Raw genomic sequence first — 24,852 nt, forward strand, 5'->3', positions numbered from 1 at the left:
GCTGCCCTTGTTGCTTTATTGTTGTTGTAGTTATTATTGTTGTCATTGTTGTTGTAGTTATTATTGTTGTCATTGTTGTTGGCTAGGACAGAGAAAAATGGAGAGAGGAGGGCAAGACAGAGAGTGGGAGAGAAAGATAGACACCTGCTGACCTGCTTCACCGCCTGTGAAGGGACTCCCCTGCAGGTGGGGAGCCGGGGGCTTGAACCTGGATCCTTAGGCCGGTCCTTGCACTTTATGCCACATGCGCTTAACCTGCTCTGCTGCCGCCCGACTCCCACCAATGTTTCCTTTTTATAAATAAAAAATTAAAAAAAAAATCATAATGGGAAAACACTCTGCTGAGACTAACTAGCCTTGTGGAAACTTATAAGAATCCCATATGCCCTGAGACAGAATATTAAGATATTAGATTTTTTTTCTTTTTTGCCACCACTGTTACCTAGGAACTAGTATCTGTACAATGACTCTACCACTCCTGGAACTCATTTTTCCTTTTTATTTTTTCTTCTTTCTTTTATGATAGAGACAGAGAGAAATAGGGAGGAGTGGGGACATGAGGGAGAGAAAGAGAGAAACATGTATCTCTGCTTTACAGTTCGTGAAGTTTCCCTTTCACAGGTGGGAACCAGGGGTTTGAACCCAGATCCTCATGCATGGTAATATGTGCACTTTACCAGGTGTGCCACCACCTGCCTCTTAATTTGGGTCGCTTTCATGCCTCAGGAGGCTGTACTGTGACTGTAGCTTGGATGTGCCTTCAAAGTATGAACCACGGGTGAAAGTCAGCTCTCTAGAAAAGGAAACGAACAGACAAGGATACTAGTAGTACTCCAGATATGAGGAACCATTTCCATAACTGGAAAAACATAGTTTCCATCTCCAGGAACAGAATATTCCACCAGTCTGGGTTTTAGAAAATCTACATCTAGAAATGAACCTACATTATGACCCAGCAATCCCTTTCCTGGGAACATACCCAGGGAAAACAAAGACGCCTACCTGAAAAGACCTGTGCATATCAATATTCATAGCTGCACAGTTTGTAATAGCACAAACTTGGAAGCAACACAGATGCCCAATGAGAGATGAGTTGTGGTGACCCCAGCAGGAGTTTGGGACAATTAGCATGCAAATGACATCACCCTGCAGAGGTGCTTCAGAGAAGGGAATTCATAAAAGCAAGGAACTTTGAGCACATGGCTCTCTTTGGCTGCTGCTTCTCCTGGTCAGAAGCATCTCGGCGGTACACCATGGCTACTTCTCCTGGGAACTGAACACGTGTGACTCTCCTAGCTGGTAAACTTTTAGACCCCTCTACAGCCATGAGCAATCTATACCAGAGCTGATAATTGTTTAACTTATGGGACTAAACTTTTGATAACTATACTCAGACTTTATGGACCTAGTATACTCTTAACCCTTGATGATAAGTGTTTATTTTGCCTTTTACCTGTTTCACCCTAATAAATCTTGTATTGTTTAAACCTATTCCCAGTTCCCACTGTGAATCCTTTTATGCGCCACAAGCACTATCCAACCCCCCAACCTCTTTTTAAGTTAATTTACAACAATGAGTGGCTAAGTAAGTTGTGGTACATATTTACAATGGAATATTATACAGATGTGAAAAATCGCTTTTATACAGATGTGAAAAATATCTTTTATACAGATGTAAAAAATCTCTTTTGTAGTATCTTAGAACTTGAAGGTATCATGTTGAATGAGATAAGCTAGAAATACAAAAAACAATACCAAATGATCTCACTCATAGGTGGAAAAAAAGAAAAAAGTTAAGAAAAGAAAAGAATGGAGCTAGGGAGACAGAAAAAAAAGTAAAGGAAATAATAAAGTGAAATATGGTCTGAGTGTTATGTATTACATCAAAGCAAAGGACTCTGGGGAAGGAGGGAAACAGATGGGATGAAGGAACACTGGGGTCCTGGTGTATGATGAGGGATGGGGTCATAGGTTGAGGGATGGGGTCATAGGTTTCCAAGACACTTATCAAAGGAGATGAGAGGTTGTGCCTATGTGTCAAAGACTATACTGTAAACCACTAACCCTCCTCCCAAAAATAAATAAGTAGGTAAATATATAAATGCACATATAAATAAAAAGGAATAAGACCCATATGCCCTTTTACTGGGCAAGGAGGCTTGTCCCAGAAAAAAAGCTGTTCCCACGTTTCCACTCCATATGGTTACATCTCCCGAGAAAAGCCTCATTTTCATGGTTGGGATATTATGCTGGATTCCTGGAGACATGAGTGCTTCTGAGTGTGTATTAGTTTCAAGTTAAGTTCTCTTTTTAGAACAAAGCATCCTGACCTTTCTATAGTAAGCACCATCACTGTCCTCCTCCATAATTGGGATGGAGTTAAAGATCTAGGTGTTTCTTCCAAATGACATGATCATTATTCATACTTTCTAGTGTGTGAATGATTAATCCCAACACCCTCTGTGCCTGTAGACAGCAAAGAACAAAAATTCAGCTAAGGGTCCCACAAATATGGAGATAGTGGATAAAAGCTCCTGGTGACAATAGCATTCATTATTATATTTCTTCCTAAACTTTATTCTGGCCCTGGTTCATTATACTGAAGAGTTGCTGGGGCTGGTTCCCTTACTATATTGGAATGTAACGGGATCTTCTATAAGATCATTCCTTGCATTAGCCTCAACTTTTGGTTGCTTTTACGTTTTTTATTCATTTATTCTATTCTATTTTTATTGTCACCAGGACCATCACTGAGGCTTGATGACTGCACAACAAATCCACTGCTCCTGGGGGCCATTTTTCTTTTTCTTTCTTTCTTTTTTAAATTTGATAAGACAGAGAGAAATTGAGAAGGGAGCAGGAGACAGAAATAGAGAAAGAGTACTACTTCATTTCTGGTGAAGCTCCCTCTCCCACCACTGCAGGGCGAGGAGGCTGGGAGGGCTTGAACCCAGGTCTTTGCACACAATAGCATGTGCCCTCTACTGAGTGTGCCACCGTCTGGCCCTGTAGTCATTCATTTATTTAATGTGTTTTGACTTCTTAATTTTTTATTTATAAAATGGAAATATGGACAAGACTATAGGATAAGAGAGGTACATTTCCACACAATGCCCACCCCCAGAGCTCCATTTTTACCACCAGAATTACTACTGAGCATTGGTGCCTGCATGAATCCCCTGTTCCTGGGGGCCATTTGTTTGATTTCTTCTAGATCGAAAGTGAGAGACAGACAGACAGAAGATACACCACAGCATTGCTCCATTGCTCATGAAGTCTCCCTCCTGTAGTTGCTCCTATATGGTGGCCAGGGAGTCAGACTTGGGTAGTTATCATGGTAAGGCATTCCTTCTACTGGGTGAACCACCTGCTAGCTAGGTTTCTGTTTATGTCTTGCATTTGAAGGAGTCCAGATGTGCTGGTTCTTGCCTCGGGTATGCACACTTCTGGGCTGGGGCTTCTAAATGGCAGTAAAATTCATGAATAAGGTTTGCTATTGCATCAAGGCCCAATGGCATACTTCTAGTTTATTGTACTTTAAGCACCTCACCTTCATACAGCAGCCTCTTGGCTGGCTTCCTCTAGGCTGCTTACCATATAATCAAGAAACAGATGTACCTGATGGTTTTGTGTTGGGAAGTGGTCCACCCCAGAGGCCAGGAACTCCGGATGTGAGATGCTTGAGATTCAGGATTTATGCATGGGGCCTTTTGCCAGAGGTTTCTATATCAGAGTTTCCAGGATTCTTTAGAGACCTGCGTCTTCAAGGACTGAAAGTTCTGGCCTGTTTGGAGTTTACTGACAAAATCTTGGTTGCCAGCTGTTTTCAACATGGATCTGGTCTCCATCACTGGGCAGCTAATTTATAAAGGAGTGGTGGGGTGGGGAGGTGTGGGTAGAAATGCCTGAAGACGGTTATTGGCCATTTATAGTTTTAAGATGCGGGGTCTAAATAAAAAGGACATGTGGCCATCAGCCCAGTTACCTGAGAACTGTAAAGGGCCCCCAGTTCCTAGGGTATTAGGGGCACGTGGGCACCCCATGACCTTAAGATTTAGTCCAGATTTCTTTGCAATGTATGGAGTTTATAGCATCACATTCATTTTCTTACTGAAATATGTGAGGGAAAGGAGAAGAATTAAAGAGAAAGAAATGGAGGCAACTAAATGAATGATTGGAACATCAAAAGAGCTCATTTGGATAGTGTGTTATTTTTTTCATGTGAATGACCCAGCTTTGAACCTAGTCCTCACCATATTGAAGGAAGCTTTGGTGCTGTGGTTTCTCTCTCTCTCCCCCCCCCCCTCTAAAATAAAAAGGAATGGTTGAAGTTATTGAGTATGAAGAAAATGGGCATCTGGAAAGGTGGTTGGGAGGGTAGGGTAAAACCTGCCCCTTGCATGCAGAACACCCTGGGTTCGATCCTCAAAACCACAGATGATGAAACAGTGCTGTATATACATATACACATTGACTCTCAGAAAATGAATAGATAAATATTTGGGAAAAACAATTTAGGAAAAATGTTTCAAGCCTGAGAAATGTCCCCCACTCAAGTTACTGTCTTTTCAATGTCATTCAGGAACAATGTCTGATAAATTTGCTTATGAGTCATATGATTTAACTACCACTTAGAGCCCAGATTCTGTAACCTTAGCTATGAACCTGTAGAAAGTTGATAAGAGGAAAATGATTTTTATCTGATAGATAAAGCAGTCCTAATGATTATAGTCTGGTTGTCCTCTAAGTTAACCAAGCAGTTCTGTGTTGAAAAATAATTGCATTCCATCATTCTCCATCATTCTTTTCCTTTCTATGTTGTCATTCATATTTTCCTTGTAGCCAGCCTGGGTTAAATGACAGAGGATGACCTATTATTTCTTGATTCCCTCAGGGATAAGTTAATTTAAATATTGATGTAATCTTCATAAATCTAGGTATTGAGCACTTGACAATTTTAATTTTGAAAATTACATATACAAGGTCTAGGATTTATACAAATATAGATTGAAATTCTGACTTCTATCTTTTCTTCCTTTTTAAACTTTACTTCATGTCCTCATTCAGAAATTACCAACACAGTATATGTTAATTACCAACACACTTAAAAACAAATTAAAGAAGTATATGAGGCTTTGAATTCTCTGTCTCTAAAAAAAATAAATCAATTTTCTTTTAGACAGCATTGGTGGGAAAAGAGACAGATAGGAATATTAATCTTCTGGCTTCTTTTCTTACTGACCTGAACATCTCAGAAAAGGATCACTAAGCCTCAATTTCTCCTTTTGAAAAAGTTCCCCCAAACATTTTACTTGGTATTTAGTATAGTAACATTTGACAAATGCTTGACATACAGTGAAAAAGAGGCAAAGTGCAAGAAATGCCTCCTGTTTCTTCTTTTCTTTCAGCTGTCCCTTTGCCCCTGTACCCTCATATACCAAACAGAATAGAACTTAGTCTCTGCAAGCCTCCAGTGTCTCCCTCTTCTCAGAATCTCTAGGGAGGGGGTGCAGAGGCCAGAACTTTGACCCACTGCCTTGTGGGCTTTGGAAGGAACTGCCTCAATATCCATTCACTCCTTTCTTAGCACAGGAAGCTACTGAGGCTCTGGGATTCTGAAGGAATTCCAGTGGCACTCTTTTCTGTAGCATGGAGCTGACAAAGGAGAGAAGCCATATCCTTCTCTCTGGTGATCCAGTGGATGTGACCAGCCCTTTGTGATGCTGCATGAGGTAGTCCTATGGGCCAGCCTGGAAGTACTCCCGAAACATCTTTTCTAGTAAGCCAGCGCCATCCTTTCCTCCCTTCTGCAGTCCCTTCTTTCCTTTCTTCTCCCCTCTTCTCATTGAAAAGCAATTATTACCCCTTGAAAGACTCTTGCATGCCACTCAGGACAGCATTGTTGATTTCTGCATTTTTCAACGGTATGACATGGGGGCGAGGTGGTGGCTCACCTAGTTAAGCTCACACACTACAGTGTACAAGGACCCAGGATCAAGTACCTGGTCCCAACCTGCAGAAGGAAAGCTTCATATGTGGTGAAGTAGAGCTGCAGGTGTTTCTCTCTATCTCTCTCATCTCTAACTTTATGTCTATATCTCTATCATCTCTATCTCTCTATCTCCCCCTTTCAATTTCTGTCTCTATCCAAAAATAAATAAATAAAAACTGTATGACATGGTTCCACATAGTAGGAAAGTAGGTAGATCCTAGGGTTTGATATATTCATATACCTTAAAAAATATGTTTTATACTTTGTTTGGAAGGTTAATAGTTTACAGTTACTGACACATAACTACAACCTTTTATTTCCCCATAATAGATGTTTGCAAGATATATGTTCACGTATTTTCCAATTTCCAAGAAGAGGGTACAGCAGGCATTTTTTTCCAAACGTATTTGCCCACTGATCCTTCCTTTATAGGAGGATATATATATGTATATATTTTTTTTCCACAAATACTTATTACCATATTGCAACATACATGCAGTCACTAAAACATAATTAAAGAAAGACTGGCATTCATATCGCTTTTCACTGTTGATCAATACAACAAAGAAAGTTATATGCTTAGGAGCCTGGTGGTTTTACACCTGGTTGAGTGCACACATTACAGTGCACAAGGACCCAGGTTCAAGTCCCTGGCCCCCACCTGCAGGGGGAAGCTTCACAAGTGGTGACTCAGTGCTGTAGGTGTCTTTCTTCCTCTTTACCCTTCCCTTTTAATTTTTTTCTGTGTCTATCCCAAACAAAAAAATAAGATATTTTTTAAGTGGTAGTTTCAAGCTTCTGGGAACTTTTTTGCTCTCAGTTCAACACTTCCAAAGAGTGACCCTGGTGGGAGATGACCTGTGAGGGGTGGGGAAGATAACATAATAGTTATGCAAAGAGATTCTCAAGCTTGAGGCTCTGAAGCCTCAGGTTCAATCCCCTGAATCACCATAAGCCAGAGTTAAGTAGTGCTCTGTTAAAAAAAAAAAAAAAAAAAAGAAAAGAAAAGAAAGAAAGAAAGAAAAGAGAAGAAAAGAAAAATGACCCGTGCACAGTGATTCTCTGCTGGAAGAGTCATAATTACTAGACAAGAGGATTAGCACCTCTCTGCAACATGATTTCACGTCTACCAAACCTTCTTGTTCACTTTACTTTTTGATATTAGAGACAAGGTAGAAGAGTGGTATGACTCAAAATTGGGGATACTTACTTGAGTGAGTCTAGAGCATCACTAACTGCATTGGCGAAGTTGATATCCGTTGGGACATTTTTATATTCTAGGCAGTAAGTAGGTCTGACACCAAGAATTTCAACCTCACACCCTAAGAAGGAAGAAGATAGTAAGTGATTATTTTCTTCAATAATCATGGTATAGTTCACCATGATTCTATTTAAGCGGTGAGTACCATTAACCAAAAATAAAATGTTTATTAATTTTCATGAAAAGAAAGAACTTGCTTTACATTTTGATTGAAGTATCATTCCATGATCTCATTATATAGGTTTCAGGTGTGCATCATTGAAAAATCCAATCGTACACCTATGGACATCTAATCTTTGATAAGGGGGCCCAGGGTATTAAATGGAAGAAGGAGGCTCTCTTCAGTAAATGGTGCTGGGAAAACTGGGTTGTAATATGCAGAAGAATGAAATTGAACCACTTTATCTCACCGGAAACAAAAATCAACTCCAAATGGATCAAAGACCTAGATGTCAGACCAGAAACAATCAAATACTTAAAGGAAAACATTGGTAAAACAGTTTCCCACCTACACCCCAAGGACATCATTGATGAATCAAACCCAATTGCAAGGAAGACTAAAGCAGAAACAAACCAACGGGACTACATCAAATTGAAAAGCTTCTGCACATCCAAAGAAACTATTAAACAAACAGAGAGACCCCTAACAGAATGGGAGAAGATCTTCACATGCCAGACATCAGACAAGAAACTAATCACCAAAATATATAGAGAGCTCAGCAAACTTAGCACCAAAAAAGCAAATGACCCCATCCAAAAATGGGCAGAGGATATGAACAAAACATTCACCTCAGAGGAGATCCAAAAGGCTAACAAACATATGAAAAACTGCTCTAGGTCACTGATTGTCAGAGAAATGCAAATTAAGACAACACTAAGATACCACCTCACTCCTGTAAGAATGGCAGACATCAAAAAGGACAGCAGCAACAAATGCTGGAGAGGTTGTGGGGACAGAGGAACCCTTTTACATTGCTGGTGGGAATGTAAATTGGTACAGCCTCTGTGGAGAGCAGTCTGGAAAACTCTCACAAGGCTAGACATGGACCTTCCATAGGATCCAGTAATTCCTCTCCTGGGGTTATACCCCAAGGACTCCATAACTCCCAACCAAAAAGAGGTGTGTACTCCTATGTTCATAGCAGCACAATTCATAATAGCTAAAACCTGGAAGCAACCCAGGTGCCCAACAACAGATGAGTGGCTGAGAAAGCTGTGGTATATATACACAATGGAATACTATGCAGCTATCAAGAACAATGAACCCACCTTCTCTGACCCATCTTGGACAGAGCTAGAAGGAATTATGTTAAGTGAGCTAAGTCAGAAAGATAAAGATGAGTATGGGATGATCCCACTCATCAACAGAAGTTGAGAAAGAAGATCTGAAAGGGAAACTAAAAGCAGGACCTGACCAAATTGTAAGTAGGGCACCAAAGTAAAAGCCCTGTGGTGAGGGGTAGACACGCAGCTTCCTGGGCCAGTGGGGGGTGGGAGTGGGTGGGAGGGATGGGTGACAGTCTTTTGGTGGTGGGAATGGTGTTTATGTACACTCTTAGTAAAATGTAATCATATAAATCACTAGTTAATTAATATGAGAGGGGGAAATTAGTTATATGTCTTGAAGTTTTTTAAAACACAAACTGAATCTTTTTAATATATAGGCTGTGTATTTGATATGCGGACTCTCTGAAAAGCCTAGACCAAGTAGATCAGAAGCAACCAATAGCACAGCTATATACAAGATACTGGGTACTGTACAGCAAACCCTAACAAAAGGACTTTTCAGAGTTAACCCAATTACCAAATAATGTGATGATAACATTAACTATCGATTGTCTTTTTTGAACCCTAAGACAGCAGGAACCTCACATCTCCACTATGGAGCCTCTACTTCCCCCAGTTCTGGATCCCTTGGATAGGGCCCACTTTCCTGTATGCCTCCCCCATTCCATATAAAATAATATTGCATCCGCTGATCACAACCTAATCAACGCAACAATGGCTACCTCAACATGCTTCACTTCATACTGTGTCCAGAGACTTCACGTGTGGAATGACAACCCTTCAGCTTCATTACTCAGGTGAGACCTTTCCTTTCATAGTATACTCTAATTTCATCTCAGGTGGTTCACTTTCTAACAAAGTCCCAAAACCTAGATATACACCAGTTTCTGTGAGAGAGAGCTTATGTTCACACGTATCTATAAACTACTGCAAAATATATACCTGAAAGCAGAAGTACACTAGAGTTTGCAGTGAGTACCTCCCTAACACTTCCTCTCCACTATTCCAAGCTTTGGATCCATGATTGCTCAACAATTTGTTTAGCTTTGTATGTTAACTCTCTTTTCAATCACCAGGTTCCAGATGCCATCAGGATGCTGGCCAGGCTTCCCTGGATTGAAGACTCCACCAATGTGTCCTGGAGCTCAGCTTCCCCAGAGACACACCCTACTAGGGAAAGAGAGAGGCAGACTGGGAGTATGGACCGACCAGTCAACTCCCATGTTCAGCGGGGAAGCAATTACAGAAGCCAGACCCTCTACCTTCTGCAACCCTCAATGACCCTGGGTCCATGCTCCCAGAGGGATAGAGAATGGGAAACATATCAGGGGAGGGAGTGGGATATGGAGATTGGGTGGTGGGAATTGTGTGGAGTTGTACCCCTCCTACCCTATGGTTTTGTTAATTAATCCTTTCTTAAATAAAAAAAAAAATTTTTTTTAAATGGTGAATTCACCTTCTTCACCCCATCTTGGATAGAGCTTGAAGAAATCATGTTAAGTGAGATAAATCAGAAAGAGAAAAATGAATAAGGGATGATCTCACTCATAAAGAGAAGTTGAAAAACAAGATCAGAAGGGAAAATAATAAGGAGAACTTGGACTGGAGTTGGTGTATTGCACAAAAGTAAAAGATTCGGGGTGGGGGGCAGGGTCCAGGTACTGGAACAGGATGGCAGAGGACCTGTCAAGAGGACCTTGGGAGTTGAATTGTTATATGGAAAACTGGGAAATGTTATGTGTGTACAAACTATTATATTTTACTTTCTTCTTCTAGCGTTTGCCCTTCTTCCGTAGCCAGTCAACAGCGTCAGATTGAGCCTGATGTAAAGTTTCGAGACCTCCTTTGAATCTGGAGAGGTGGCAGTCATTGACTATGTGGGTCATAGTCTGTCTGTAGCCGCAGGGGCAGTTCGGGTCGTCTCTGGCTCCCCAGCGATGGAACATAGCGGCGCACCGGCTATGGCCTGTTCGATAGCGATTGAGGAGGGCCCAATCATAACGTGCTAGGTCAAAGCCGGGTTGACGCTTGCAGGGGTCTGTGATGAGGTGTTTGTTCTTTACCTCAGCTGACTTCCAACTCTGTTTCCAAGAGACTGGAACAGAGAAGTTCAGTGTAGGCGGAGGAGACCAGATTGGGTGACGAGAGGTCAAGCATTGGACAGGGTGGGCGAAGATATCCGCGTGTATATTGGCAGGTCCGGTCGAGTGTAGACATGGGAAATGAACTTAGATGATGCCGCATTCCGACGAATATCTGGCGGAGTGATGTTGCTAAGAACTGGCAGCCATGGAACCGGGGTGGAACGGATGGTTCCAGAAATTATCCTCATGGAGGAATATAATTTGGAATCGACCAAGTGGACATTGGGGCTACAGAACCATACATATATTTTACTGTAAACTGTGACCTATTAATCCCCCAATAAAGGGAAAAAAAGAGTTCTCTGGTTCATATATACATATGTATATATATATGAATATTATCAAATATATACATATGTATGAAAGAATAATATCATCACATCCCATACAGGTGTGCTCTTGTAGTCACTATTTTCCAAGGTATAAACACTATTCTAACACTCAAGATTAATCTTGTCTGCTTAAGAACTTTATACAAACAGAATCACTCAGATTAGTTAGACTAGTCAATGAAATACAGTAGGAAAAAAAATCAAACATTGTATGTAATGTACTTACAGATATCTTTGTGTTTAAACAAGTCATTAGTATGTAGTCAGACATGCATGTAATTGATAGATTTTTGCTCTTTTAAAAACTTCTTTTAGGTAAATGATTATTGTCTTTATTATATATTTTTCTACTAGCTTAAGATATATATTTTTTAAAAATCAAAATCATATGTTATTTTTTTGAATTTTCAAAAGCCACATATGAACTGCAATAATTAAAAAATGCTTAGAAAATAGCCTTTCAAAATTCTAGTGTACATTTCTTCTTTTATATATCATGTTCCAAATCAACTCTTAAACTTTATCTAATAGCAATTACCTCGTATTTATAATTTTTAACAATTTCCAATTGTGATCCATTGTGATTATGAAGATATTACTATATTTATATAGAGTTATGGTTATAATTTTAATTGACACTTTATTAAGTGGATAAATCATAAAAAGCAATTTATCTTTTGAGAATATGCTTGTTCTAAACTAGATTTAATGACTCAAACTGTGTAAAGACTTTTAGCTCGTGTTTTCAAATTGCTTTCCAGAATAGACATATATACATATATGTATTGTATATTTTTTCAAATGTTTCATAACATTTTACTTATTGGATAGAGAGAGAGAGCAACTGAGAGGGAAGGGGGTTGATAGAGAGGGAGAGATACCCACAGCACTGATTCATTGTTTGTGAAGCTTACTCCCTGCAGGTAGGCACCAGGGACTTGAGGCCAGATCCATGTGCTGGGTGCACCACCGCCCAGCCCATATATATATTACTTTTTCCTAACACAGTGCACTAGAGCCTAGAGATGATAAAATATTTCCATTTCACTTATTGCATTTGTTGGTGTATTGAAATCTGATTAGTTCATACACCTATGCTCAAGTATGAGTGATCTGTAGATTGAGATGAGCTCATAATCCATCCCATTATTATTTGTAAAATCTAAGTGGATGAAACTTGTTCCCATAAAGAAGTAGATGGCTGTAGAAGTAGCTCATTATAACAATGTCATCTATTTCTTTGAACTGCTTCTTTGAATGCCAACATTTACATAGTGATCTATCATAAATTTTTAAATATGTTTCAGCTGACAACTCAATTAAGTTTTTCCTAAATAATGTAAAAGCACACATTGGGAAAAAATGATTTTTTAAAACAAGTTTTGCTATGTTGTCACTATATGCATTCACTTTCTTAGCACCTATACCAAGAGTTTGAACTGTCCCTTTGTTTGGTGCCTGGAGGCTTTATACATGGCAGTTATTCTTAGTAAGATTTTTAATGACTAAGATATCTTTTTCTTGTTTAAATTAGAAAAGGCCATGACTTTCATAGGGGCTCTTGCAACATAGGTGAATGTTGGGGATCTTAAACAACTGAGTCTTCAAAATCAATCCTGGAGCTGGAAGGTAGCTCCATATAGTATGGCTCAGAGTGGAGCACCATGATACCAGAGGGGAGATGCTTAACTGTTTTATTAAATCTCTCTCTTTCTCTCTCTCTCTCGTGTGTGTGTGTGTGTGTGTGTGTGTAATTTTAAATAAAAAGAATAAAAAAATCAGTCTAAGAGCAGTGGAATGTTGAATTGCAAGGTCCCCCCCACAACTGAAAAATGAATAAATTAAATACATTAATTTTGCTTTTGTAAATCCTTGGGAGTGGGTGGGGATAGATAGTATAATGGTTATGCAAAGAGACTCTCATGCCTGAGACTCAGGTTCAGTCTCTTGCACTACCATAAACCAGAGCTGAGCAGTGTTCTGGATAAATATATATATATAGATATATAATATATTAGAGTAAAATAAATTATATATTAGAGTAAAATAAATCCTTGGGAGCTAGTCTGAAGATCCCTGAAGTAGGAAACAAGGCCTTAGTAGTTCAGCTTTTAAATTCAGAAAGCAGCTGGGTGGAGAGTGGGGTGGGGGGTGAGGTAAGTGACTGGTGGTGGTTTGGTTTCTCTTCCTCCTGGTGGATTTACAGTTGAAACTCTGTAAGCAAAGTAGAGAGAAGAACCTAGATAGCAAAGCAAATGAGACATTATCACTTACTATCTCTCTAGCTAGTTGGAAAGCTGAAAGATGGAGTGAAAAATCATGTCAGCCCATCAGAAACACCCTAAATGTAAGTTTTACAAACATAGCTAATCTGGGTAGAAGTAACTTGGCTCCATGTGCCCCTGAAAAGGAATTAGTTTCACACCTACAAGGACAGAAAGAACCTAGGGCTGGTATAATTCTTTGATAACTAAACAGGAGAGATTCCTTTTCAGTTTTTAACTTAGCCCTCATGTGCTACTTATGGACCTTCCTGGCTAGCCCTACTTAGTCAGAGTAACACTCCCCATGGCTTTAGCTTAGGCATTTATATGCTATCATTACTTTGCTACAATTGCTAAAAGAAATGGTTCTACTAACTGCATGTGTGTTGATAAACAAGGGGCTAGTAGCAGTGGGAAGTGTATTGAATAGTACCCCTCTTAGCCTGCAATCTTGTCAGTCATTATTAAATCAATTTAAAAAATACAAAAAAAAAAAAAAGAAAGAAAGAAAGAAAAAGGAAAGAAAGAAACACGATTTGGTGATATTAGCACCAAATTATCATAAGTGGAGGCCACAAACATAGTTTTCAAAAACAAAACATACAGGCAAAACCCTTTATCTTTCCATTTGAACACTCCCCAGAAGATATTGGTACCTTAACTTTTGACAGGTCTCCTATTTGGGGGGGGGGGCTGCACCTCTGTGGACATGCTAAAAAAGAAAGGAAGGAAGGAAGGAAGGAAGGAAGGAAGGAAGGAAGGAAGGAAGGAAGGAAGGAAGAGAGAAAGGAGAAAACAGACAAAAAATATCCTTGTAGGAATTTCTGGATACCCATCATGAAGACCTTCAGATGCAAGCCTTGAAAGACATTTTATTTTATAGAGACAGAAAGAAATTAAGAGGAAATGGAGAGGTAGGGAGAAAGGTACCTGCAACACTGTTTCAATGAGTATGAGGCTTTTCCCTTGCAGATGGAGACTGGGGACTTGAACCCAGGTACTTGTGCATTGTAACTTGTGTGTTGGACTTAATACATACCACCTGGCCCCCTTGTATAATATTTTGTTTTTAACAGTGTAATAGGTCAGATCAAACCAACTGACCACTGATGTCAGAGAAACAATCTAGTGACCAGACCTCTTCACCCTTACTAACATAATCACCCCCTTTTCAAATTCCTTTCCTTTCCCTCTGCCATAGGACTTAAGTCCTAGTCTGAAAGCAAGATGGTGTTGGGAGATAGGAGTCTGCTATGCTAGTAGTGCATGAATGAAACCTGTTTTCTTGACACCAGTACTTATCTCTTGACTTTTAAATGCCAAACACTAAACCTTGTCATTCTTTAACACTTCCACTTGCTCTGCCCAGAATGACCTCTCCATGGTGAAATCTCAAAAGGCAATGAATGAATGACCTCCACCTTACTTCTAATCTTATAACCCAGAAGGAATAAACTGGCAAAGAAAACAGTCATCTATTAAAAAAAAAAAAAAGCTGTGAAGATAGTGTAGTGATTATTCCTGAGGTAACAAATATTTCAGGCTGAATTTATCAGTGCTTTGGTGAAAATAATAACACAAACACACACACACACACACACACACACACACACACACACACACACACACATACACTAAGGTCTCAGGTTCAACCTCCGGCACCACCATAAACCAGAGCTAAGAAAAAAAAAAAGAAAAAAAGACCAAGCAAAAGGACACAGAATGAGGCAAATGGGTAGTTTGAGACAGAAAAGCTAATTCCTCTGAGGTGAAATTTATATGAGTGCTTTGTTTCTTTTATTTTTATCTGATATAGATCAACAGTATGGCTGTTTGCATTATGTTCTTTAATCAGGAATCTGTGGCTCCCTCTCAGAGGCTCAGTCTGTGAATATGTTGTCAACCTCACAAGCTGGAGCCTCCAGACCATGTTCCTAGTTATTGTGGAACCTGGTGAACTGAGATAACTGCAGTTCATCAATTGTGATAGGAGAAAGAAGAGATTTCTGGATCTTTGCAGAAGGCACATGGGGACAGAAACAACCATTAGGCATTGATCTCAGTCTCAAAGCATGAGGATATGTTTTGACTTTATTACATTGTTTCCTTATTGTTCCCTAGGGAACTTTGTGATTTTATTATTTTATTTTATTACCAGAGCACTGCTCAGTTCTGGCTTATGGTGGTTCTGGGGGTTGAACCTGGGACTTTGGAGCCTCGGGCATGAAGTGTTTCTTTGCATAACCATTAAACTTTGTAGGGAATTGCCCTTAGAGTTCTTGTTTTAGAACCCAGTCATAACTCTGTCTAGAACCCCATCCCAATCTAGGTAAGCAGTGCTTTCTACAGCCTAAAAGATATTTCCTGAACAGAAAATTATAGAGTCAAAGAGAGTCAGAGGCAAGTTTATGGACAACCAAAGAGCTCACCATTGCACTAAACCCATGCATTTCTGTGCAAATAATAATAATAATAATGATGATAATGATAATAATAATAAAAGCGCTTATTTTTCAAGACACTTTTGTTCATCAGAAAACTATATATTTGAGCTAAATATACTTGAGGGTCCAGGTAGTGGCACACCCAGTAGAGTACTCAAGTTACAGTGCACAAGGAACTGGGTTCAAGGCCCCAGTTACCACCTGTGTGTGAGGGTTGTTCCAAAGTCATGGAGCAGAGCTGCAGCGCCCCCCTCCCTCTCAATTTCTCTCTGCCTCTATCCAAAATAAACGAATATTTTTAAATATAAAGAGAACTATTTGAATCAGCCTATTTTATGATAATACTTAGCTGCCAGGAACAAAACAAACAAACAAAAAAGTAAATATGCAACCCTCTGACCTCATTTAAGATGCCCCCAAAGATACAGTGTCCCTATAAAGCCAACAGCTTCACAACCATGACATCACCTTCTCTATTTTCAGCTGAGAAAACAAAGACCTCAGATGGGAGTTGTGAATGCCCCTAGTCCTTGGCTCTCCTGCACCTGGTACTTTTCCACTCAGCTTTCCGGAGTGAATCTTGCTTCCCAGCAACCCTCTCCAAGGACCACCAAGTGGAATTCATAAAAATTCTGCAAACTTCCTAGAGTGCTGGCCTCACCTTCCCAGCACAGCTCAGCTTGCCAATTTTGACACATCTTGTAACAATAACCCCTGCTAGCTGTGTTTTATGTGACGGGAGGCAGGTGGACAACTGTGGAATACATGTCTCAGGAGAGCTTATTAAAACAGCTAAGCCAATTAACTCTCTTAGAAACATGTAACCTTTTCCAAGAAAATACATCTGAGGCACAGGAGCTTGTGGGAACAAGTCCTAGGGGAGAGGGTGGCTTTTGATCTCAGAGACCCTTCCCCAGGCTCAGTGCCTCATCTCCACCCCACTTGAGGGCTGCAACCTCTGGTGGCAGCTGGTTTCTGATATTACTGGGAGGGGGTGGTGGGCTAGCCTGAGCATGGGATGCCATGAAACCAGCCGACTGCGCTGGGGCAGGAAGCAAGCCCAGGAGGCAGATGAGAGAAGGAGCAACTTACCTATTAGAGTGGATTTTGAAAACTCTCCTGAAAATGACTCACTGGGCAAAGTGACTAACAGGAAACCCACGTGCAAGGGAGCATCTTCTTAGTCTGAGTCTTTGCTTTAGGAGGAAGGTGTTAAAACTACAATAGGCATAATTAGGGTCTTTTTTAAAAAAAAAAACTTTGTATCTCCCAGTCAGCTTTATTTTAAAAATTAATTATTTTATTCATTTTTTACAAGGGGGATAGAGGGAGAGAGAAAGGGAGAGAGAAATAGAGAGAGAGAGAGAGAAGCACTATTCAGCGCTGGTATATGTATTGCTGGGGATAGAACTCAGGGAATCTTAAGTATGCAAGTCCTGTACTCTGCCACTTCCCATGGCCTCTCAGCTTTAGATGGGAGAGTTCTTTGACACAGAATGAGGTTGTACTCCTCCCAGATAGGATCTGGGAAGGAGTGAATTATTCAATCTTGGAATTACGTTGGGAGCTGGAGGTAGAAGGAGACACCTGGGGATGGGAATCTCTGGATGCAAGTTCTGATCTGAGGCACAAGCTTTAAGATCATCCAAGTCTTGAAAATGATGACAGTAGCAACAGGCTCCTCCTACCCAAGGCAGGTAGCCATGGGTTTCATGGAGTGTTCCACATCCAAATCACCTTGTGTGAGCAGGTGGTTTCTTGAGCTTGGGCCACAGCAGACTGTGTTCCCTAGGATGCAAGGCACACAGCAGCCCTTTCCTAAAGTGATGTCTGGTTGGCTGGAACTCTAGTCCCTGCTAAGAGACTTCTGATGCTCCACCTCTTCACATTTGAGTCTGTGATCTTTTAGCCTTAATAATTGTCCTGCCCTTTGAGTTTGAGGAGCTTGGGTCTTTTCGACTTCTGATGTGTTTTTCAGTTAATCCAGAGAGAGATCCCAGGAGAGAGAACCCCTCTCCACACCCCCAGGAGAGTTGAGTTATTGAGGAAGGAGTGTTGGAGGCTATGTTCCTTTCCCAGAAAGTGAACCTTGTCTGTCACTGGGGTATATGGCTTTTCCTAGCATTCAGAGAACTCATTGACTAGATAAAACACAAAAAACTGGGTTATTTTCCTTTTTTTTCCTGTTTAATTAAAAATTATGGAATGAATCATGGCCACTGTTATTACTAGCATATTTTATTTTCTTCAAAACCAACACTAGTGACAAAGTTAATATAATGCTAGACTTGCAAACATGAGCTCCTGAGTTTGATCCTCAGTACCACATATGCCAGGATACTGCTCTTGTTCATCTCTCTTCCTTTCCCTCTCTCCCTCTCTCAGGCTCTCATTCTTTCTCAAAATAAATACTTTTTATAGTGCCCGTACCAGATGATACTCTATTATCATGGCCACTATTGAAGTCTAGTCCTTCTTGTGATAGGTATAAATTCAAGGACACCTACGATTACTATGGACCTTTGTTCTTTTTTTATTTTTAAATGAACTTACTTTTGAAAAGATTTTTTTTATTCATTACATGTGAGATAGGGAGTTCTATTTGAGAAAGAGAGAGATAGAAAAAAAGAGAGTAGTCAGAGCACCACTCTAGTGCAGGTTGTACCAGGAATCTACTAGCTAAGCTATTTCTCTCTCTCCCCCCCCTCTTTCTATCTCTCCCTCCCTCCCTCTCTCTCTCCCTGATATGTGTGTGAGCACATGAGTGCATACACATACATACATACCACTTATGAATCTTTATTTAAAGTCTAAATTGGAAAATGTGAAAGAAGCTACAGCTACAACATTCAGACTTTGTTTCAGGTCTCCCAGAGAGTCAGGACAGATGCAGCCTTTGTGTCCCCCACCGTGACCCACCCATCAAGTGGGACATTGACCACATCCCTCAGGAGACCTTTCTATCCTCATGCTTTCTTTGTGCTCAAATAGAATGCAACAGATTTCAAAGGGTGTCACACTCTCAGGGAAGCCTTTCTCTGTCCTCAAGGAGGAGGTCAAGTCCCTTAGAAAGGCTTTTAAAGAATAATATTCCTTTCCTTTTCTTATTTTAACTTTATTATTATTATTATTATTATTATTATTTTGCCACTAGGGTTATTATTATTTTGCCACTAGGGTTAGAGCATACACAATGAATCCACTACTCCCAGTGGCTATCTTTTCCTTCTTCTCTTTTATCTTATTCCCCCCCCTTTATTTTTTCCTTTCTCTCATTGGATAGGACAGAGACAGGTTGAGAATGGAGGAGAGGGGGGACTAGAGAGGCAGAAAGAAAAAGAAACCTGTAAATCTGTTTTATTGTGTGTGAAGCTTCCCTCTGCAGGTGAGGGTTAGGGCCTTGAAATGTGGTCCTTGCACATGGTAATTTGTGTACTCTACTAAGTATGCCACTGACTGGTTCCCCTGCCTTTTCTTAGACTGTTCAAAATGTTTTTGTTTATTTTCTCTTACATCTCAAACTACTTCACTGTTGTTTCCTCTTCAGGTTCACTGGCCTTCATCTATCATTAAAAATTAATTTCCACAAGGCTGTATCTGGGGCCCTCATTTCTTTTCATGTCTTCTCTCTCTCTTCCCTCTTAACATTTAGTTTCTTAAATCATTTATTTAGTGAGAGAATGAACCAGAGCATCATTCTCATATATGTGGTACCAGGGACTGAACTTGTGACCCACAGGTTCAGTGAATTAGGATACTTCCATGCACCACATCTTTGGATTACCAACTCATTTATCTGAGCTTTAAACCAGCTGTTCTGACATGTGTCAGCCAGTGATCTACTGTCCCTTTCAGGGTCCCAGTTTTAGTGAAGGCTTACCATCCACACAGTTCTAGAAGGCAGAAACCATGTGTCTTGCCTGGCATTGCTCAATCCTTTGGTTTCAGATTCAATCCATCAAGAATTTTGGGGGGCTGGGGAATCAGTCTAATAGTTATGCAAAAAGACTTTCATGCTTGAGGCTCTGAGCTCCCCAGTTTAACTCCCAGCACAACCATAGGCCAGAGCTGAATAGTGTTATATACACACTCTCTTTCTGTATTTCTCTTTTAAAAAATATATTTTTTATTTATTAGAGACAGAAAGAAATTGAGAGGAAAGGGGGAGATAGAGAGGAAGAGAGAAAGAGAGACACCTGAAACACTCCATTCATGAAGTTTTCCCCCTGCAGGTGGGGACTAGGGGGCTTGAACTTGGATCCTCACACATTGTAACAGGTACACTCAACAGGTGCACTCAATGAATGCCACCATTCAGCCCCAAATGCATTTCTCTCTCATTAAAGAAGTAATATATGTACATATGTTAAGAAGGAATTTATGGTAATTTTCTCTCTGTGTGAAATAGCTTATTTGGATAGTGTGTTGCTTCTCCATGTGGGAAACCCAGGTTCAAGCCCTGCCCCCCACTGCATTGAAGGAAGCATCAGAGCTATGGTCTCTTTCACTTACTCTCTATCTCTACCTATAAAAAAAAATGGCAATTTTCTGTCTGTCCTATGTCTCTCATCCACCTGTTGCTAACTCTTCTGTATCCCTGGTTCAGACTACTCTTAAAGCTCTCCTCACTCTACCTTGTGATTTTGGGCTTGTCAATCCACCCCTCATGCAGACATTCTGGTTGTCTAAGTTTCATTCACTGCTGCCAGAGCAGTCTTGTCAAAATGCAAATATGACATTATCACCTGCCTCCTTAAAACCTTTCAGTAGGGTAGTGGGGGGGGGGTGGGACTGGGGAGACAGCATAATGGTTATGCAAAAGATTTTCATGCCTTGAGCATCTTTTGATCATCTCTCTCTCTCTCTCTCTCTCTCTCTCTCTCTCTCTCTGTGTGTGTGTGTGTGTCTGTCTCTCTCTGTGTGTGTGCATGTGTTTATCTGAAATTAAAAGATTGAAAAACTTCATCAGGTAATGATGAAGTTTTGCATATTTGAGGCTGAGAAGCTAGAACTATAGAATTAACCAACCAACCAACCTCATCCAAGAACCTTGTGCTCCTCTCGAGGTGAGAGTAAATCCTTGGGGTTTAGGAAAATGGTTCAGTCTCAGAGCACAATACTCTCATACTTGATGCCATAGAGGCTCCAGGTTTAGTTCACAGCACTATCATATGCCAGAACTGAAGGGTGCTCTGGTCTGTTTCTCTCATGAAAATAATAATTATTTACTAATATAAAATAAATACATAAATAATAAAAATAAATATAAACAATAAAATAAATTTTAAAGTAAGTAAGAATTAATTCTTCATTTCAGTTCACAGAGACTGTCCTGGTCTTTACCTCTTTCCACCTCATCCAGACCACACCCATTCACTTTTAGATTCTCTTTTTATTCTTTCTATTCCCCTCTTCCTTTCTTCCCCTTCCTTCCTTCCTTCCTTTCTCTTCCTTCCTTCCTTCCTTCCTTCCTTCCTTCCTTCCTTCCTTCCTTTCTCTCTTTCCTTTTCTTCCTTTCCTCTTTTGTTGTAGGTAATAGGGCTTCACCAACCTACACTGCCTTTTTCAGATATATATATATATATACCATAGTACCAAGGCTTCCCCAGTGCCACAGTACTTGCATGTGGTATTGGAATACTCAAACCTGCGTCACGCTCGTGGCAAAGCAGGCACTCCCCCAAGTGAACTATTTCGCAGCCCTCTTTTATTCCATGAGTAGCCCTTCCTTTATTCCTTCTTTATTCCTTTATTATCTCATGGTTCTTCTACTCTTTCTAGCATCTTCACATAGTCTGGAATGCTCCCATCAATGCCCTGACCCTGCTACCACCACCACCACCACCACCTAACCAATCTCCTCTGATGTCAACTCATGTCATCTTAGCAGGAAAACTTTTATAGACCCTTTCCAGTGAAACTAGATCCCTTATTAGATGATATCATAATGAAATGTTCTGTTCATTATTATACTTGTAACACATATATCATTATATTCACTCAGGCAAGTATTTTATCTTCTATCTCTTTAACTGATGGTATGTCCCTATAGCTGGGGGAGGCACACAGCGGTATGAAGAGTCTGTATCTGGTTTTGCTCATATACATCTCTTTAGAAGCTATTTCAGAGCTTTGAGTCACACCCTTTTAAGATGCTTTGTGTACAAACAGATCTGCCATGGTTTGTGAAGGATGGAAGTCCAGCCTGGATTTCTCTATAAGACTTCAAATTACTGTAATGGATGTGGCTGAGAATATATGAGCATTTTTGGCTATGATACCATCCTGCCAAAGGAGAGTGGATGTGGTTGGACAGCTATGAAAACTTTGAAAGCTGGAAGAATTGTTTCTTCAGGCAGTGGTCCAGAGGCAACACCTCCTCCGTTTCTCTGCAGCAGAAATCCTTGATGCTAGAAATTATGCAGAAAGCTTTTGAAGGCCTTTTTGTGGAGACAACCTCAAACTTGAAATATGAATTTGACATCTTATTGCAAACACAGGTAAGATCAGTGATCATATCTGGCTGAAATTGCCAACAAACAAAGGAAATGACTCAAGGCGAATCTAATACAAAGAGTTTCAGAGAATTTTGACCCAACCTATTCCTGCCAAACTTTGATTACTGGATTTTGGGTTGCATTTGATATGCTGGTGAGTTTTTAACATATTCACATCATTTAATAAACAGTCTCCTGTAGGATAGGCATATATATGTCACCATGTCAAAAAAACACTTTCTAATCTTCATAACTACAATCTCTTAGTATTAAGTAAGCACAAATTTTTTGAGAGTAGTGTGGGTAAATGAGTATTTCTCTGAAAGGGAAGTCCATAGTTTTGGCTAGTCTCCTGAAGAATTTCTTAAATCACAAATATATTAACTAGTAAATAGCATACCAAATGATCTTTCCCTAAACTAATATTCATCTTAAAGTCTAATTCCAAACAAGTGAAATTAGTAGAAAAGTTGGTAAAAAAATTCACACCCATCATATGTTAAATATGAAACATTTGCCTAAATAATTCCACTGTTTATTCCAGATGTTAACTGTTATACTTACATGAATGGTGTGAGCTCCTAATCTTCCCTGTGACTAAGTGTATGTATAGATAATATAATAGTTTGGACAGATCTGGAAATTGCTGTTATTAAAACCAAGTGACACATACTATCAATTAAAGAGATAAGAACAGATACAAGCCAAGCTGTACTGAGAAGCCAAACTCAAGTAAAAACACAAAACAAACTGAATAAGTGTCCCTGATGATACGGCTCTAAAAGTAATGTAAATATAAGAGCTGATAGACACTGCAAATGTTCATTACTGTCTGTTACATAGCCTCCTTGTTTGGTCTTTCTTATCAATGCAGGGAAAATCCTACATTTTGATGCAGTCAAATGTACCAAATTTTAGACAGTGCAGGTGCCTATCTAGGTGAGCTATCTTGCTGGCTCCCAATTTCATACTTTTGCCCATCACAATGAGGCCTTACTTCATCTGGAATTCATCCCACCTCTAGAAAAAAAAATATATAAGAGCTGAATCAAACAATCCAAGATAATTCTAGACTCCAGGCCCATGGGTCTCCAAAGCCCTCTTCCCAGAAGATTTGCCCAGAGAAATAGTCTTCTTCCCTACCAAGAGCTGACATCTCAGGGGGAAATTCTGATCCCATACTCCATGGACTTTTGCACTGGTCTCTTGAAACTTTGCCTTAGCAATTAATGTTTTCTCTCTTTTACAGCCAATTAGATTATATAATTATAGTTTTATAAATTTGGCCTCCTGTTGTATGCACAATGAATTAGATATGTGATATACTTGAGTTGTAAGGCCTCTCCACCCAAGTGGAAATTAACACTTTGAGATTCAAACTGCATGTTCTACTTAGCGTGTATAAGTTTAGTTCAACTCAGGCTTGCCAGGAGGAGATAGGCCAGTGTTTGAGCATGGGGCTTTGTATACCTAAGATCCCAGAGAGCCCAGATTCAATCATCAGCACTACCTGATGTCAGAACTGAGCAGAGTTCTTATATTTTTCACATTCTCTGTTTTTCACAAAATTAATTAATCTAAAAATATTATTTGTTGGTGACCCACCATAACAGAAAAGGGGAAGAGATTGTGAATAATCTGTAATTCTTGATCAATCACCAGAGCACATCACCTTACTTATCCAGGTAAAATCACCTTCATTGTAATGACCAAAACTGAGTTTTGGTTCTCATTGTAATGAGAACTGAGTCAGGTAGCTCTCTATTAAGTTCTCCACCCAATCCAAAAAACAAGGGGAAGCAAGTTGCGAATGTCCTTTCCCACATAGAAGGTACATTATTCACCTGTATGACTGTATAGAACAGGATGAGACCAGGAGAAGGACCCAGACCCACATTCCACAACATCCTGGGACACACAAACTCTGAATGGCTGACCATATCCACATGATTACTTGGTTGCTGTCAACTAACACTGTAAAATGTGATGAAAGATATAGAAGGAAGGACCTTCAAACACACAATTTCAAAGAGCTCAAACACATAGAATTTACTAATTTTGATCTTTTTTATATTTCATGATAGACTTAACTAAAAAAAAAAAATACTGTCTAAGATAGCATCAGTTGTCAAGCTCAAGCTCTATTCCCATAAGATATTTTATGAGTCTTTTGTATTCCATATTTTTTCCTTCTTTCTCAAGGCCTCCTTTTCTGGTTTTGTTTGCTTTCAGTAAATATTAGTGTGCCTGTTTTTCTTTCACATATATATATTTCAAAACAGAGAGATGGAGTAGGGGAATAAGATCAGTGAAATAACCACTGAGCTCTCATTCTTTGCAAAACATGGTTAGATCGCTGTTATAAAATTTCTGGCTAATTTCTCCAGGTTCAACCAAAGAAATATTTGATGCAGAGCCTGAAATAATTTCCTGAGACATGTTTCTCCCTGAACAGCTCAATGGCATTATTGGGTAAAGGTAATAAAGGATCTGTTTGTAATATTAAATTACTCAAGACTTGAGGTAGGGTATTTTGGACTCTTTACCACTGATCAATTTTTCAGTCTGCTGCTTTCTGTACCTGACAGGAAGACTTGAACTCCTGCCATTTTTAAATTGCACTTCTAAATA

The 24,852-nt window shown here is 39.8% G+C and overlaps 1 protein-coding gene across 4 annotated transcripts in view; it reads right to left on the reverse strand.

Moving 5' to 3' along the window:
- Positions 1-24,852, reverse strand: part of ENPP6 (ectonucleotide pyrophosphatase/phosphodiesterase 6) — a 112,689-nt gene that overhangs the window by 47,613 nt on the left and 40,224 nt on the right. For all 4 annotated transcript variants that reach the window (XM_060184799.1, XM_060184788.1, XM_007534057.3 and 1 more), the window contains one exon: positions 7,203-7,314. In XM_060184799.1, the coding sequence (XP_060040782.1) occupies positions 7,203-7,314 (112 nt within the window). The remainder of the gene's footprint in view (positions 1-7,202; positions 7,315-24,852) is intronic.

This window comes from Erinaceus europaeus, chromosome 2 (assembly GCF_950295315.1).
Source record: "Erinaceus europaeus chromosome 2, mEriEur2.1, whole genome shotgun sequence".
NCBI classification, from domain to species: domain Eukaryota; kingdom Metazoa; phylum Chordata; class Mammalia; order Eulipotyphla; family Erinaceidae; genus Erinaceus; species Erinaceus europaeus.